This window comes from Choloepus didactylus, chromosome 4, assembly GCF_015220235.1.
Source record: "Choloepus didactylus isolate mChoDid1 chromosome 4, mChoDid1.pri, whole genome shotgun sequence".
Taxonomy (NCBI): domain Eukaryota; kingdom Metazoa; phylum Chordata; class Mammalia; order Pilosa; family Megalonychidae; genus Choloepus; species Choloepus didactylus.
Genome location: NC_051310.1, coordinates 61,179,081 through 61,193,929, shown reverse-complemented (window position 1 = coordinate 61,193,929; position 14,849 = coordinate 61,179,081). Strand labels below are relative to the sequence as shown.

The following is a 14,849-nucleotide window of genomic DNA, read 5'->3' as shown; positions in this document are numbered from 1 at the left end:
CTATACTACTATCAGAGAAAAAAGACTTTAAGTCAAAAACTGTTATGAGGGACAAAGACGGTCACTATGTAATAGTGATGGGGTCAATTCAACAAAATGACAGAGCAATTATAAATATATGTGCACCTAACGGCAGAGCTCCAAAATACATGAACCAAATATTGACAGATTTGAAGGGAGAAATAGACGGTTCTACATTAATAGGAGGCGACTCCACTACAGCACTTTCAAAATGGATGGAACATCTAGACAGAAGATCAATAAGGAAATAGAAGACTTGAATAGTACTATAAACCAACCAGACCTAATAGACATATGTAGAACACTTCAGCCAATAACAGCAGAATACACATTCTTTCCTAGTGCACATAGATCATTCTCAAAAAGAGACATTATGTTAGGTCACAAAACAAATCTCAAAAACTAAAAAAAAAATGTTGAAATCATTCAGTATCTTTGACAAAAAAGGAGTGAAGCTAGAAATCAGTAACAAAAGAGGACTAAAAAATTCACAAATATGTGGAAATTTAAAAACATGCTTTTAGACAACCAATTGGTCAAAGAAGAAAGCACAAAGGGGATTAGGATATATCTTCAGGTGAATAAAAATGAAAGCAAAATATACCAAAACTAATGGGATGCAAAAAACACAGTGCTAAGAGGGAAATTTATGACTCTAAAAGCTTACATTAACAAAGAAGAAAGATCTCACATCAGAGACCTAACCCCACAATTGGAAGATCCAGAAAAAGAAGAGCAAACTAAAACCAATATGAGCAGAAAGAACGAAAGAACAAGGATGAGATTGGAGGTAATGAAAAAGAAAAGAAAAAAAACAATAGAATCAATGAAACCAAAAGTTGGTTTGAGAGAGAGGACACAAATGAATAAAATCAGAAATGAAAAGGAGGGTGTGCTGGTTTGAAGCTGTTATGTACCCCAGAAAAGGCCATGTTCTTTTTTTTTAAAACTGGCATCAGAGTTTAAAACTTTTCATTTGTCCTTAAGTCAATGAAGCAAAAATCATGACAAAACATTCTGCTTTCCTTTACAACCCCCCAATGCAAAAAAAAATATTTATAGGGAAAAAAATGGTTTTGAACATGGGATGAAACTTAATACAAATTCAAAATTTACAGATTAGGGTTAGCTCTATCAATCTTCTCTTTAAAAAGTTTATATGTATATCCAGTCAAAACCAACAGGGCATCTCCCTTGAAATGTTATATATGTGGATTTCCAAGTAGACCACAGGACTGTACACTGTCTTGGAATGTCCTCAGAAGGCTCTGATTGATCAGGTAACAGAGTAAAAACCCCAGAGTTCGTTCTTTCAAATGGAAGAGGGATAGACAGACAGGGACAGAAGAAACTATTCAAACTTCGTCTTCTTTCCTTGTGGCTTGTGGGCTCCTCCTCCTCTGCGTCCTCAGAAGCCTCCTCGCCCTCTGAAGCCTCCCTGGCTTCTGCCACCACCAAATCCTGCAAATCCTCCTCAGCCTTCACCACCACCCCCAAAGCCACCTTTGCCCTTATGCTTGGCCCCATCCAAAGTAACTTTGTTTCCATAAATTTCACCCTCTTCCATGGCCTCCTTGGTGGCCTTGGCATCTTCCTCACTGTTGAGTCTACAAAACCCAACCCTTTGGAGTATCCTGCCTCCCGGTCAGTGACTATCCTGGCACGAGTGAAGCTGTCAAATGACTCCAGTGTCTCTTCGGTGGTGTCCTCAGACAAACCTTTGACAAATAGAGTTTTGGATGGCTGGCGTCTTGCATTAGGTGATCCCCTTGGCCCTTGCAACTCCAGCCTGATTGCTCAGCTCTCAATTTCTCTTTTATTACAGGAATTTAAAGCTTCTTTAGCATCTTCAAATGAAGCAAATTCTATAAATGTGTACCTTTAGATTTTCCATTTTGGTTCTGGGGCACCTTGAAAGAAGATGCTTTCTCAAATACTTCCTGAAGAGTTTCTTCTGCTGCACTGTAGGAGAGGTTGTTTAAAACCAGAGACTTTGATTCGCTGCTCCAAGTGCTATTCTTTCCACCTCTACAGTCTTGACTTTGCCCTTTCTCTCCTGTGTAGTACATAGAAATGGATTGCCCATCAATCTCTGTTCCTTGCTTTTCTTCCAGTGTTTTCTCTGCATCAGCATCTGTCTTAAATTCAATATAAGCAATCCCTGTACTTTTCCCATTCTTGCTGACTAATATGATCTCCACAGCATCTTCAAACACTTCTTTTAATTCATTCTGAGTGACTTTGTATGGCAGATTTTTGGCCAAAAGTGTTCTGGCATCCCGATCTTTCTTACTGTCTTTTCCCTTTGGTTTCCCTAATTTAATTTCACTGCCCAAGACTTCTGAACCTCTGCGCCCCAAGGCTTTTTCCAGGTCTTTGGCAGATTCAAAATCCATATAGCTAAGCTTCCTAGACACACCAGTTCTGATGTCCACAACAACAAGATCATTTTTAGCAAAAAGGTCACTGATCCCAATTTTTTTTTCCTAGAGCAGATTTATTGAAGTTCAGGTTTCCAATAGAGACTGAAAGCTGAGTTTCTAATGCTTCTACTTTCTGTTTCTTGGCTTCAGGAGCAGCTTTCTGTTTGGACATTTCCTTCTTTCATTTCCGAGGTGTTTCTCTGACAGGCTTTGAAAAAGATTTCAAACAATCTTCTTCTTCCTCTTCCTCCTTTTCTTCATCCTCATCATTAGCATCTTCCTCCCTCCTCCTCCTCCTCTTTATCCTGAGCCATGCTCTTGTACTTCATAGGAACGGCTTTTGCAGGAGTTTTCTTTCCTTTGGCTGGTATAGTCTCCATAGCTGCTTCTTCGTCATCTTCATCCTCATCGTCATCCTCATCCTCTGAGGCAGAAGCAGTGGCTGCTGCTTTCATCACTGCTGGCTCAAATAAATCCTCATCCTCATTGTTTTCCTCATCTTCCTCATCACTGTCATCCTTCTTGGCATTCTTGCCATTCTTTGCCCCCTTGGCTGGGGCCACTGCTCCCTTCTTACCAGGGATTGCACTACTGCTGCCTGGCCAGGCATGGCTCCCTTCTTGCCAGGTGTTGCTTCTGCTTTGGCTGGTGTAGCAGTCTTCTTGGCTGGTATGGCTGCTGCTTTTTTGCCAGGAGTGACAGCTGCTTTCTTGGCAAATGTGGCAACTGCAACCTTTTTTGTTGGGGAAACCACTACCTTCTTTGCAGGAGTTGTGGTGGACTTCTTGCCTTTTTTTCTGAGGGATGACAACCTTTTCACTGCTATCTTCTTCATCTTCTGACATTTCCTCATCATTACTATCTTCTTCTACTTCCTTTGGGGAAGGAGCCATTTTCTTGGGGTCAACTTGATTTTTACCAGCCTTTGCGAGCTTCACCATGATGGTGGCTTATGATGGTGGAGTGTATGTAGGGCAGAAGAGTGGCACAAATGAGCCCAGAAGAACCCCAGCAATGATGATGGCAGCTGCAGCTACTGAAGATGCCGGAGCACAACCCTTGGCTGCCAGCTAGAGCTCGAGACTGAGGCAAAAGGAAGCCATGTTCTTTAAATCCATTCTTGTGGGTGTAGACCTATTGTAGGTTGGACCTTTTGATTGGGTTGTTTCAATTGAGAAGTGACCCACTCCATTTAAGGTGGGTCTTAATCCTTTTACTGGAGTCCTCTATGAAGAGAATAAAAGAAAACCAAGAGAATCCAGAGAGAAACACCTGGAGAGAGAGCTCACAGAGGGAGAAACTCCCTGGAGATGCTAAGAGACGACCCACAGATGCTCAGAGAGAAAACCACTGGAATCAGAAGCTGAAAGCAATGGAACTGAGGAAAGAAGGACCAGCAGATGCCAGCCATGTGCCTTCCTATGTGACAGAGGAACTCTGGATGCCAGCAGCCTTTCTTCAGAGAAGGTATCTTCCTCTCAATGCCTTAATTTTACGTTAACATGGCCTTAGAACTGTAAATTTGTAAACTAATAAATCCCCTTTGTAAAAGCCAAACCATTTCCAGCACCATTAGCAAACTGAAACAGGGAGTATTACTACCGAACCCACAGAAATAGAAAGGACTATAAGAAGATTCTATGAACAACGGTACATCAACAAATTAGATAACCTAGATGAAATGGGAAAATTCCAAGAAACATGCAAACCACCCACAATGACTCAAGAAGAAACAGAAGATCTCAGCAAGCCAATAACAACATATTGAATCAGTCATCAAAAACCACTGAACAAAGAAAGGCCCAGGACCTGATGGCTTCACCGGAAAATTTTACCAAACATTCCAAAAGGAATTAACATCAATCCTGCTCAAATTCTTCCAAAAAATTAAAGAAGAGGCAACACTTCCTAATTCATTCTATGAAGCCAGCATCACCCTAATACAAAAGCCAGATAAAGATACCAGAAGAAAAGAAAATTACAGACCAACTTCTCTTATGAATATATATGAAAAAAACTCAACAAAAATACTAGCAAACTGAATCAAACAGCATATTAAAAGGATTATACACCATGATCCAGTAGGATTTATCCCATGTATGCAAAGGTGGTTCAACATAAGAAATCAGTTAATGTAATACAATACATTAATAGAACACTTTAAAAAAAAAAAAAAAAAAAAAAAAAACATGATCATCCCAATTGACACAGAAAAGGCATTTGACAAAATCCAGCACAACTTCTTGATTAAAAAAAAAAAAAAAAAAAAAACTCAGGAAACTCAGAACAGAAGGAAAGTTCCTCAACATGATAAAGGGTAGATATGAAATACCCATCACTAACATCATGCTCAATGGTGCAAGGCTAAAAGCTTTCCCTCTAAGATTAGTAATAAGACAAGGATGCGCACTGTCCCACAGTCATTGAACATAGCACTGTAAGTTCTAACCAGAACAATTAGGCAAGAAAAAGATATAAAATGCACCCAAATTGGAAAGAAAGAAGTAAAGCTTTCCCAATTTGCAGATAACATGAACCTATACACAGAAAATCCTGAAAAATCCATAACAATGCTCTTAGAGCAAATAAATGAATTCAGGAAAATGTCAGAGTACAAGATGAACACCCAAAATCAATAGTATTTCAATACACCAGCAGTGAACAATCCAAAGAAGAAATCAAGATTAAAAAAATTCCATTTATAATAGCAACTTAGAGAACCAAACAACAAGGAATCAATCTAACCAAGAATGTAAAGGACTTGTACACAGAAAACTACAAAACACTGCTGGAAGAAATCAAAGACCTAATAAATGGAAGGACATTCCATGTTTATGGATTTGAAAATTAAATATTTTTAAGATGTCAATTCTACCCAAAGTGATTTACAGATACAATGCAATCCCAATCAAAATTCCAAAACCTTCTTTGCAGAAATGGAAAAGCCAATCATCAAATTTATAAGGAAAGGTAAGGGGCCCCAAATAGCCAAAACCATTTGAAAAAGAATGATGTAGGAGGGCTCCAACTTCCTGAGCTTAAACTTGTTACAGAGCTCGGATGGCGGAAGGAGCAGCAGAGGCCAGCAGCCCAGCTTTGTGAAGGCTCTCTGTGCGCCATGGCCGGCAGCACCCAGCAAGTGCCCGCTCCGATGCCAAGATGCCCAAGAGGAAATTCAGCTCCGCCGAAGGCGCAGGGAAGGAGGAGCCCAAGAGGAGGTCAGCGAGGCTGTCAGCTAAACCTTCTCCTGCGAAAGTAGAAACAAAACCAAAAAAGGCAGCAGGAAAAGGTAAGTCGTCAGACAAAAATGTGCAACCAAAAGGGAAAAAAGGAGCAAAGGGAAAACAAGCTGAAATGGCTAACCAAGAAACTAAAGATTTTCCTGCAGAAAATGGAGAAACTAAAAATGAAGAGAGTACAGCCTCTGATGAAGCAGGAGAGAAGCCAAGTCTGATTAATCTCGTATACCATGTCCTATCAGTGGTCCCTGTTTCTCCCTTTACAATCCAGAGGAATATTTTTTCAACTATTTTGTAAATGCAAGTTTTTTAGTAGCTTTAGAAGAAACACTTTTAAAAAGGAGATTGAAATCCCACCTCATCCCATTCTTTATGTATAAATGCTTTTTTTTAAAGAGGAGAAATCATTTGCTGGTTGTTTATTGTTTGGTGCAACCAGAAAATAGTGGGATATTGAATTATGGGAGGCTTTGACTGTCTTGGTTCCATAGGGTGGGGGGTGGCAGTTTTTATACCCTATAATACAATGCATACTAAATGATGATTTGGAGTCACAGTCTTACATTTTATATGTCTTGAATGTTTTAAATTACTTCTATTCCCATGTTTTTAAGAATTGCTTCTTAAAACTGCTTCCTGATCTTGGCTCTCCCTGTCAGAACTGTGTGTATTCTATAACATCCTTGGTCGTGGTCGTCCAGTTTTCCTAATAACTTTCTTATATGCTGTGAAAGATTGGAAATGTAAGTAAGTAGCGTGTATGATATTAAATTGTGAATATGTAGGGAAGTATCTTCAGGACCTGTGTTAGGCAATGGTTTCTTAGATTTTACACCCAAAGCACAAGCAACAAAAAAAAAAAATAAATAAATCAGAACTTATCAACATTAAAAACTTTTGTGCCTCAAAGGACTTCAACATGAAAGTAAAACAACAACCTACACAATGAGAGAAAATATTTGGAAACCATATATTCAAAGAGTTTACTATCTAGAATATGTAAAGAAATCCTTCAACTCAACAACAAAAAAGCAAACAATTCAATTGAAAAATAGGCAAAAGACTTGAATAGACATTTCTCCAAAAAGATATACAAATAGCCAAAAAGAACATGAAAAGATGTTCAACATTGTTAGCCATTAGAGAAATACAAATCAAAACCACAATAAGATATCATTTCATACCCACTAGAATGGCTACTACTAAAAAAATGGAAAATTATAAGTGTTAGATGGAAAATTATAAGTGTTGGAGAGAATATGGAGAAATAGAAATACTCTGACATTGCTGGTGGGAATGTAAAATGGTGCAGCTGCTGTGGAAGACACTTTGACAGTTCTTCAGAAAGTTAAGTGTAGAATTACCATATGACCCTGCAATCCCATTGCTAGGTATATACCCCAAAGAAATGAAAGCAGAGACTCAAAAGATATTTCCACACTGATGTTCACAGCAGCATTAACAATGGCCAAAAGATGGAAGCAACCCAAGTGTCCATGAATCAATGAATGCATGAACAAAATGTATATATACAAAATGGGAATATTATTCTGTACAAAGGTGTAAAATTCTCATTCATGTGAAAACATGGATGAACCTTGAAGACATACACAAAAAGACAGATATTATACGCTATCACTGATATAAAATAATTAGAATAAGCAAGATCATAGTGTCAGAATCTAGATTACAGGTTACCAGGGGATAGAGTGGGGAAGGGGTATAGGAAGTTAAGGCTTTAATGTACAGAGTTTCCATTTGGAATGACAGAAAAGTTTTGGTAATGGATGGTGGTGATGGTAGCACACCATTGTGAATGTAATTAACACCACGAAGTTATATAATTGAATGTGGTTTAAAGGGAAAATTTTAGGTTGTATATATGGTACTAGAATTAAAATTAAAAAAAATAAAAATCCAAGGAACTGCACAACACAAAACTGAACTCTAAATTAAACCATGGAATATAGTAATAGTACAATTATAAAAATGTGCTTTCATTAATTGTAACAAATGTACTACACCAATGCAAGGTGTTAATAATATGGCAGTGTATTAGTTAGGTTCTCTAGGTAAACACAACCAACAGGAGATATTTGTAAAATTATGATTTTTTTTTTTAATGCAAATTGTCTTATGTGACTGTGGGGATAGGAAGGTCCAAATTCCATGGGACAGGCTGCAAGCTGAGAACTCTGATGAAGGCTTTTTTTTTTTTTTTCCTTCATTTTTATTGAGATTGTTCAGATAGCATACAATTATCCAAAGATCCAAAGTGTACAATCACTTGCCCCTGGGTACCCTCATACATCTGTGCATCCATCACACTTAATTTTTGTTCAATTTTTAGAAACTTTTCATTACTCCAGACAAGAAATAAAGTGAAAGATGAAAAAAGAAAAAAAAAGGAAACTGTAATCTTCCCCTATCCCTAACCAATCCCCCTCAATTGTTGACTCGTAGTATTGGTATAGTACATTTGTTACTGTTTATGAAAAAATGTTGAAATACTATTAACTGTAGTATATAGTTTGTAATAGGCATATAGTTTGTAATAGGTATATAGTTTGTAATAGGTATATAGTTCTTCCCTATATGCCCCTCTATTATTAACTTCTAATTGTATTGTCATACATTTGTTCTGGTTCATGGAAGCGATTTCTAGTATTTGTACAGTTGATCATGGACATTGCCCACCATAGGATTCAGTTTTATACATTCCCATCTTTTGACCTCCAACTTTCCTTCTGGTCACATATATGACTCTGAGCTTCCCCTTTCCACCTCATTCACACACCATGCAGCGCTGTTAGTTATTCTCACATCTTGCTACCAACACCCCTGTTCATTTCCAAACATTTAAGTTCATCCTAATTGAACATTCTGCTCATACTAAGCAACCACTCCCCATTCTTAAGCCTCGTCCTTTATCTTGGTACCTTATATTTCATGTCTATGAGTTTACATATTATAATTAGTTCCTATCAGTGAGACCCTGAAATAATTGTCCTTATGTGTCTGGCTTATTTCACTCAGTATACTGCCCTCGAGGTTTTGTCATCAACCCTTTTTTTTTTTAATATGGTTTTGTTCACTCACCATACATTCCATCCCAAGTAAATAATCGATGGTTCTCTGCATGGTCATACATTTATGTGTTCACCACCTTCACCACTATCTATATAAGGGCATCTACATTTCTTTCACAAGGCAGGAGGGAGAGTCAAAGAAGGTAGCGAGGCAAAAGAAAGAGGAAAAAAAATGACATCTAGGAAGCAGCAAAAGGAAAAATATCCTTAAATCAAAGTAGAATAAAGAATCAGACAATACCACCAATGTCAAGTGTTTAACATGCCTCCCCTATCCCCCCCTCTTATCTGCATTCACCTTGGTATATCACCTTTGTTACATTAAAGGAAGCATAATACAATGATTCTATTAGTTACAGTCTCTAGTTTATGCTGATTGCATCCCTCCCCCAGTGCCTCCCCATTTTTAACACCTTGCAAGGTTGACATTTGCTTGTTCTCCCTCGTAAAAGAACATATTTGTACATTTTATCGCAATTGTTGAATACTCTAGATTTCACCAAGTTACACAGTCCCAGTCTTTATCTTTCCTCCTTTCTTGTGGTGTCTCACATGCTCCCCACCTTCCTCTCTCAACCGTATTCATAGTTACCTTTGTTCAGTGTACTTACATTGTTGTGCTACCATCTCCCAAAATTGTGTTCCAAACCACGCACTCCTGTCTGTCACCCTGTAGTGCTCCCTTTAGTATTTCCTGTAGGGCAGGTGTCTTGTTCACAAAGTCTCTCATTGTCTGTTTGTCAGAAAATATTTTGAGCTCTCCCTCAGATATGAAGGACAGCTTTGCTGGATATAGGATTCTTGGTTGGCGGTTTTTCTCTTTCAGTATCTTAAATATATCACACCACTTCCTTCTTGCCTCCATGGTTTCTGCTGAGAGATCCGCACATAGTCTTATTAAGCTTCCTTTGTATGTAATGGATCGCTTTTCTCTCGCTGCTTTCAGGATTCTCTGTCTTTGACATTTGATAATCTGATTATTGTCTTCATGTAGGCCTATTCAGATCTCTTCTGTTTGTAGTATGCTGTGCTTCTTGGATCTGTAATTTTATGTCTTTCATAAGACATGGGAAATTTTCATTAATTATTTCCTCTATTATTGCTTCTGCCCCCTTTCCCTTCTCTTCTCCTTCTGGGACACCAATGATACATACATTATTGTATTTTGTTTCATTCTTGAGTTCCCAGAGACGTTGCTCATATTTTTTCATTCTTTTCTCCATCTGCTCCTTTGCGTGTAGGCTTTCAGGTGTTTTGTTCTCCAGTTCCTGAGTGTTTTCTTCTGCCTCTTGAGATCTGCTGTTGTATGTTTCCATTGTGTCTTTCATCTCTTGTGTTGTGCCTTTCATTTCCATAGATTCTACTAGTTGTTTTTCTGAACTTTTGATTTCTGCCGTATATATGCCTAGTGTTTCCTTTCCAGCCTCTATCTCTTTTGCAATATCTTCTCTAAACTTTTTGAATTGATTTAGCATTAGTTGTTTAAATTCCTGTATCTCAGCTGAAGTGTACGTTTGTTCCTTTGACTGGGCCATAACTCTGTTTTTCTTAGTGTAGGTTGTAATTTTCTGTTGTCTAGTCATGGTTTCCCTGGTTATCCAAATCAGGTTTTCCCAGACCAGAACAGGCTCAGGTCCCAGAGGGAAGAAATATTCAGTATCTGGTTTCCCTGTGGGTGTGTCTTAGAAAATTCCTCCACCCTTTGATGCCTCAGGTCACTGTGCTTTTCTGCCCAGCAGGTGATGCCTGTTAGCCTATAATTCTTGACTGGTGTGAGGAGGTATGGCCGTGTTCCCCCAGACTCTGGGTTCTGGTTCTGAATCTGATGAAGGTTTTTGAGGCAATCTCCTCAGCTGATTGTAGATGTTACCAGCCATAGATGCAATCAAGTTACTTAAGATTTAAGTCCATGAGATATCCTCATAGTAACAATCAGGCTAGTGCTTGCTTGATCAAACAGCTGGACACCAGAACCTGGCCAAGTTGACACATAAACTTAACCATCACTGGTGGTATATTGGAAGCCTGTATTTTATGCATGATTGTTTTCTAAACCCACAACTTCAGAAGGAAGTTAGGAAGAAAGGAAGGAGGGAGGGAAGGGAGGAGGGAGGGAGGGAAGGAAAGGAGAAAGGGAGGGAGGAAAGGAAGGGAGGAAAATAAAGGAAAGAAAAGGAAGGATGGATGGAAGGAAGGAAGGAAAGGAAGGAAGGAAGGAGGACAGAGAGAAAGAAGAAAGAAAGGAAGGAAGGAAGAAAGAAAGAAAGAAAACTAAAACTCATATTCATTCTTTGTGAAAGAACATGCACTGTGGGCTCAGATTGAAAAAAAAAAAGCATGCCTCCATGATGTGCTTATTCTGTTACTTTTTATCTTTGAATCCCAGAATCTAAATCTGTGCCTGGGTTGTTCCTGGAATGAGTAACTTTTTACTGAGAAAAACAAAAGTAAAAATATTGAGCTGTGTTACTTTTTAAAAACTATGGAATAAGTAATAGCTTAAGATGTGCTCAGGATGATGTGGATGTATTTAGAAGGATATGGGCAATGTCCCATATATAGGAAAACATTTCACTGTACTGGAGAAAATAAAACTATATCCCAACTTCAAAACAAAATCAAAATATAAGTTCAAATACTTACAAAATTGCATTCCTTACTGAAATAAGCACAGAAAAACATTTGTGATAAGAAATATCTAAAACAACCCATCCTTTCTCAGCTCCACTTCCATCTTTGAAACATTATGTGTTGTTTTCCAAAGCAAACTTCAGAATTTTATGATGTTTCAGGTGTTTATAAAACAGATTTTAAGAATTTTTAAGTACTTAGTTTACAAAATGTGGTATGTAAAAGTATGTTTACTGTGGTATTCATATGTGTTGAAAAGACCATTGTGATTCAGAAAATATTCACTTAGTAAATTTTGCTACAATCTAATTCTACATAATAACTCCAACTTAAACATGCATTTTTAAAAAAAAAGGTTTTAAAAATATTTTTCTCCTTGGGTTACCTAAGTATTTTATATTTGCAGCAATGTTTCATAACTTAACAATACATTGTTCTTTATCTCCTAGATTTTCAAGTTTGATGCCTGAAAATAAATCAGATTTAGAGACTGTTTTCAAGATAGTAACATATTACTCATTTATCTTTGCATATGAAGTGCTAGATTATCTCAGTAGGTATCAAATTAGTTTTATATCTTTCCGACTAGTTTTGAACATGCAGCATTCTGAATGCATGTAAGACAAAAATGAGAGGAAAAAACGCATCTGCAATATTTGTGATCAACTACTGTTAACCAATTTTAAACTCTGGTATACTAATTAAGTACAACTAATTTAAAAGGCAGTTATTGAAACATACTTCTTTGTCTCTTTTCCTAAATGGAGTCATGACTTCAAATCATCAGTACAAAATCTCCAGAAACTTTCCACTTTTATCAGAAATAAGCTGTGAAAAGTCAAGAGATCGCAGTTCCTAACATACAGGTCTAATGTCATAGGTGCCAAAACATAAAAGCTGTGAACGAGGAAACTATGCCAAGTGAGCTTTCAACTGTAATGAACACGAAACTGAAATTCTTCTGAAAAGCAAACAAGGCACGGAGACCGGCACACTTTCAGTCAATAATAGCTAGCTTTACATATTTATGTTTGGATCAAAAGAACAGGGCAATTTTAAAGTTGACTTCTGCCAACATAAATCTGATTTTGGGTTATTTTTCAGGTCCTCTTCTGCTTCCTTGTTTCCTCACCCAGCTGTCAAAGGCAGACACACATACACCCTCACTCCTTTATTGAAGGAGTCTGTGGGGCGTTTCTGACGCCCCTGGTCGGGGTCAATGGGTCAGCAAAATCAAAGGAAGGTGTAGGAGGTTGGTGTTCCTGGGTCCTGCCTGGGGGCCAGGTGGAGGTTGAGCCAGGCAGGTCCTGGTGGACTCAGGCTGACAGGAGAGGAGCAGCTTGTCCCTTCCCCGCCGGACGCCAACAACTGAAGGTGGCAAAGAAACCTCTATTTATCCCCTGACACGATTGTCAGTGCTATGAAAACATCTTCCACTGTCCCTGTGCATCACCCTCCGCCCCCGCCGGCCACCACCGGGAGGGGGCAAATGAAATATCTGGAGGGATCACGGGCACTAAAACCACAGAGGCGGTATGTACCTGAAAAAATGGAGAGGCAGAATTAGGAAGAGAGGCTTGGCTTCCTCAGCGGCGACCCCTCCACGGTATATAACCCGCGAGGGCGCGGTGTCCTAAGTAGTGGGTGGGCAGGTGGGTGCGGGACAGGACAACCACAGGGACGCGAGAAATCACGAAGCCACCTCCGCTGGGGGCCGCCTCTTCTCTAAGTTACCTCCCTACGACGCTCGGAATTAGTAAAACGGGCCTCAAGCCAGACAGCCGCCCCCGGCCAGCTCGACTAGGAGCCACAGGGAGCGTCCCAGGGGAGCAGGAGCCCGGCGGCGGAAGAAGCCATCTGGCCAGAAGGGCGAGAACTCACAGTACCCCTGGTTTTTCACTCTTTCGTACGCGGGAAAAAACCGCGATCTTCACTGTCTACCTTACAGAGTCTCAGAGACGCGCCTACGTCCCACCGACCCGGAGGAGGAGGATCCCCCCCGCGTTCTCTCGCCTCGACGGCCAAATCCCTCCTCTGGCCACTTGGTTCGGCCCGGGGCGGGGCCGAGAGGCGCTCCACGTGCGGCTGCTCGCCGGCGCTCTGCTCTAGCTCCACGGACTCCGCCGCCACCTCGGGGCGGGCCGGGGGCGGGGCCTCGGGGAGGCGGGGGCGGCGGGCGGGGCGGACGCGCGGTGCTGGTCCTGCCGCCGAGGCCGAGGGGCTGAGAGGAGAGGGGCGGGCGCGGCGCCGGCAGGAAGAGACCGAGAGTTCGACGCTGGTGCTGTGGACATTCTGTGAGGTACGAACAAATACCGGGCGTCTAGGGGCCTTCCAGCCCGCCCCTTCGCCCGGCCATTGCACCCCGACCGCACGCTGTGCCCCCTACCGGCCGGGCGGCGGCGGCGGTACGGGGCTCCAGGGAAGGTGTCTGGAAGTCGCGAGCTCCGGCGAAAGCTGCGTCCCTGTCTCCGCGTCCTTCTTCGCCTTGTCCTCGCTCCCTCTCCTCTGGGCGTTAGGCACTGGGTGGAGAGGTAGCCTTTTCGCGGGTCCGAGCTTGCCCACGCCTGGGCGGGAGAACGGGGCCCCGGGGCAGCCAAACCGGGCAGCGGGGGAGGCGCGGAGCTCCCAGGCCGCCTCTGCGACGAAGGCGGGAGGCCAGCCCGGGCTGCGCTCCCCGGCTCGGTACGCCGCTCCCGGTCCTCCAGATCGCAGAGTTCCCCGGGGATCTCCGGCAGCCTGTTTTGGGGACGCCTGTCCGTCGCACCCTCGCGGGCTACTCTCTGTGACGGGCGTCGGGGCCAGTACCTGAGCCCCGCATTCCTGCGGGCTGTGCCGTGCCGCCTGTTGTGCGCGCGCCGGGGCCGGGCAGCCCCGCTGCGGGAAGAAATCGGAGCGCAGCGCCTGCCCTATATGGTCCCCGAAAATATCTTGTTGGAAGAGCCGGAGGTTGATCTGGGGCTCGGCAGCCCGGGGAGGGTACCCGGGTGGGACGTGAGTCGGGGGCGCGGCCTGCAGAATTTGAGTCCCTGGAGGAGGTTCGGCGCGCAGGCCGTGACCTGGGCAGAGGAGACCACCAGCATCTCCTCGGGGCGGGCCGGGCACTGTCAGGTCTGGTCAGCTGGGGGCCACCCATGTGAGGTCCACAGGGATTTACCCAGCTCCTCGAGACCCAGGGTGGCATAGTCTAATGGTAAGGGCGTTTTCTTAAAGTATGGATGGATGGAAAGCTGTCAAAATAAGCAGATTTTAAAGTTGAAAGGAAAACTGACAGATTTTCAGACCGTTGTGTAGCTAGTGTCAAAGAAGTATTAGCTCTTTTACTTTTTTACATCCATTTCGGTTTTAAGCTAAAATCTGTTTTGCCAGTATATCCTTCTGGAGCTATGCATTGCCCACAGCGGGGAAGGAAAACTTAAGAAAGGGTTCTCATTTTCGAGTTGCTTTTG

General features: G+C 41.7%; 2 protein-coding genes and 1 pseudogene across 3 annotated transcripts in view; 2 read left to right on the top strand and 1 right to left on the bottom strand.

Annotated features, from left to right (window-relative positions):
- Nucleotides 1-1,372: 1,372 nt before the first annotated feature.
- On the bottom strand, nucleotides 1,373-3,385 carry LOC119533220 (annotated as a pseudogene).
- A 2,218-nt stretch (nucleotides 3,386-5,603) lies between these two features.
- Nucleotides 5,604-5,981, top strand: LOC119532646 (non-histone chromosomal protein HMG-14-like). Its single transcript, XM_037835048.1, has one exon. It carries the CDS (start codon nucleotides 5,604-5,606, stop codon nucleotides 5,979-5,981), a length of 378 nt encoding a protein of 125 aa, XP_037690976.1.
- Nucleotides 5,982-13,597: 7,616 nt separating this feature from the next.
- The window catches only part of FRMD6 (FERM domain containing 6), an 88,418-nt gene continuing 87,166 nt past the window's right edge, over nucleotides 13,598-14,849 (top strand). For both annotated transcript variants that reach the window (XM_037832723.1, XM_037832721.1), the window contains exon 1: nucleotides 13,598-13,702. The gene's annotated coding sequence lies outside the window, so the exon portion shown is untranslated. The remainder of the gene's footprint in view (nucleotides 13,703-14,849) is intronic.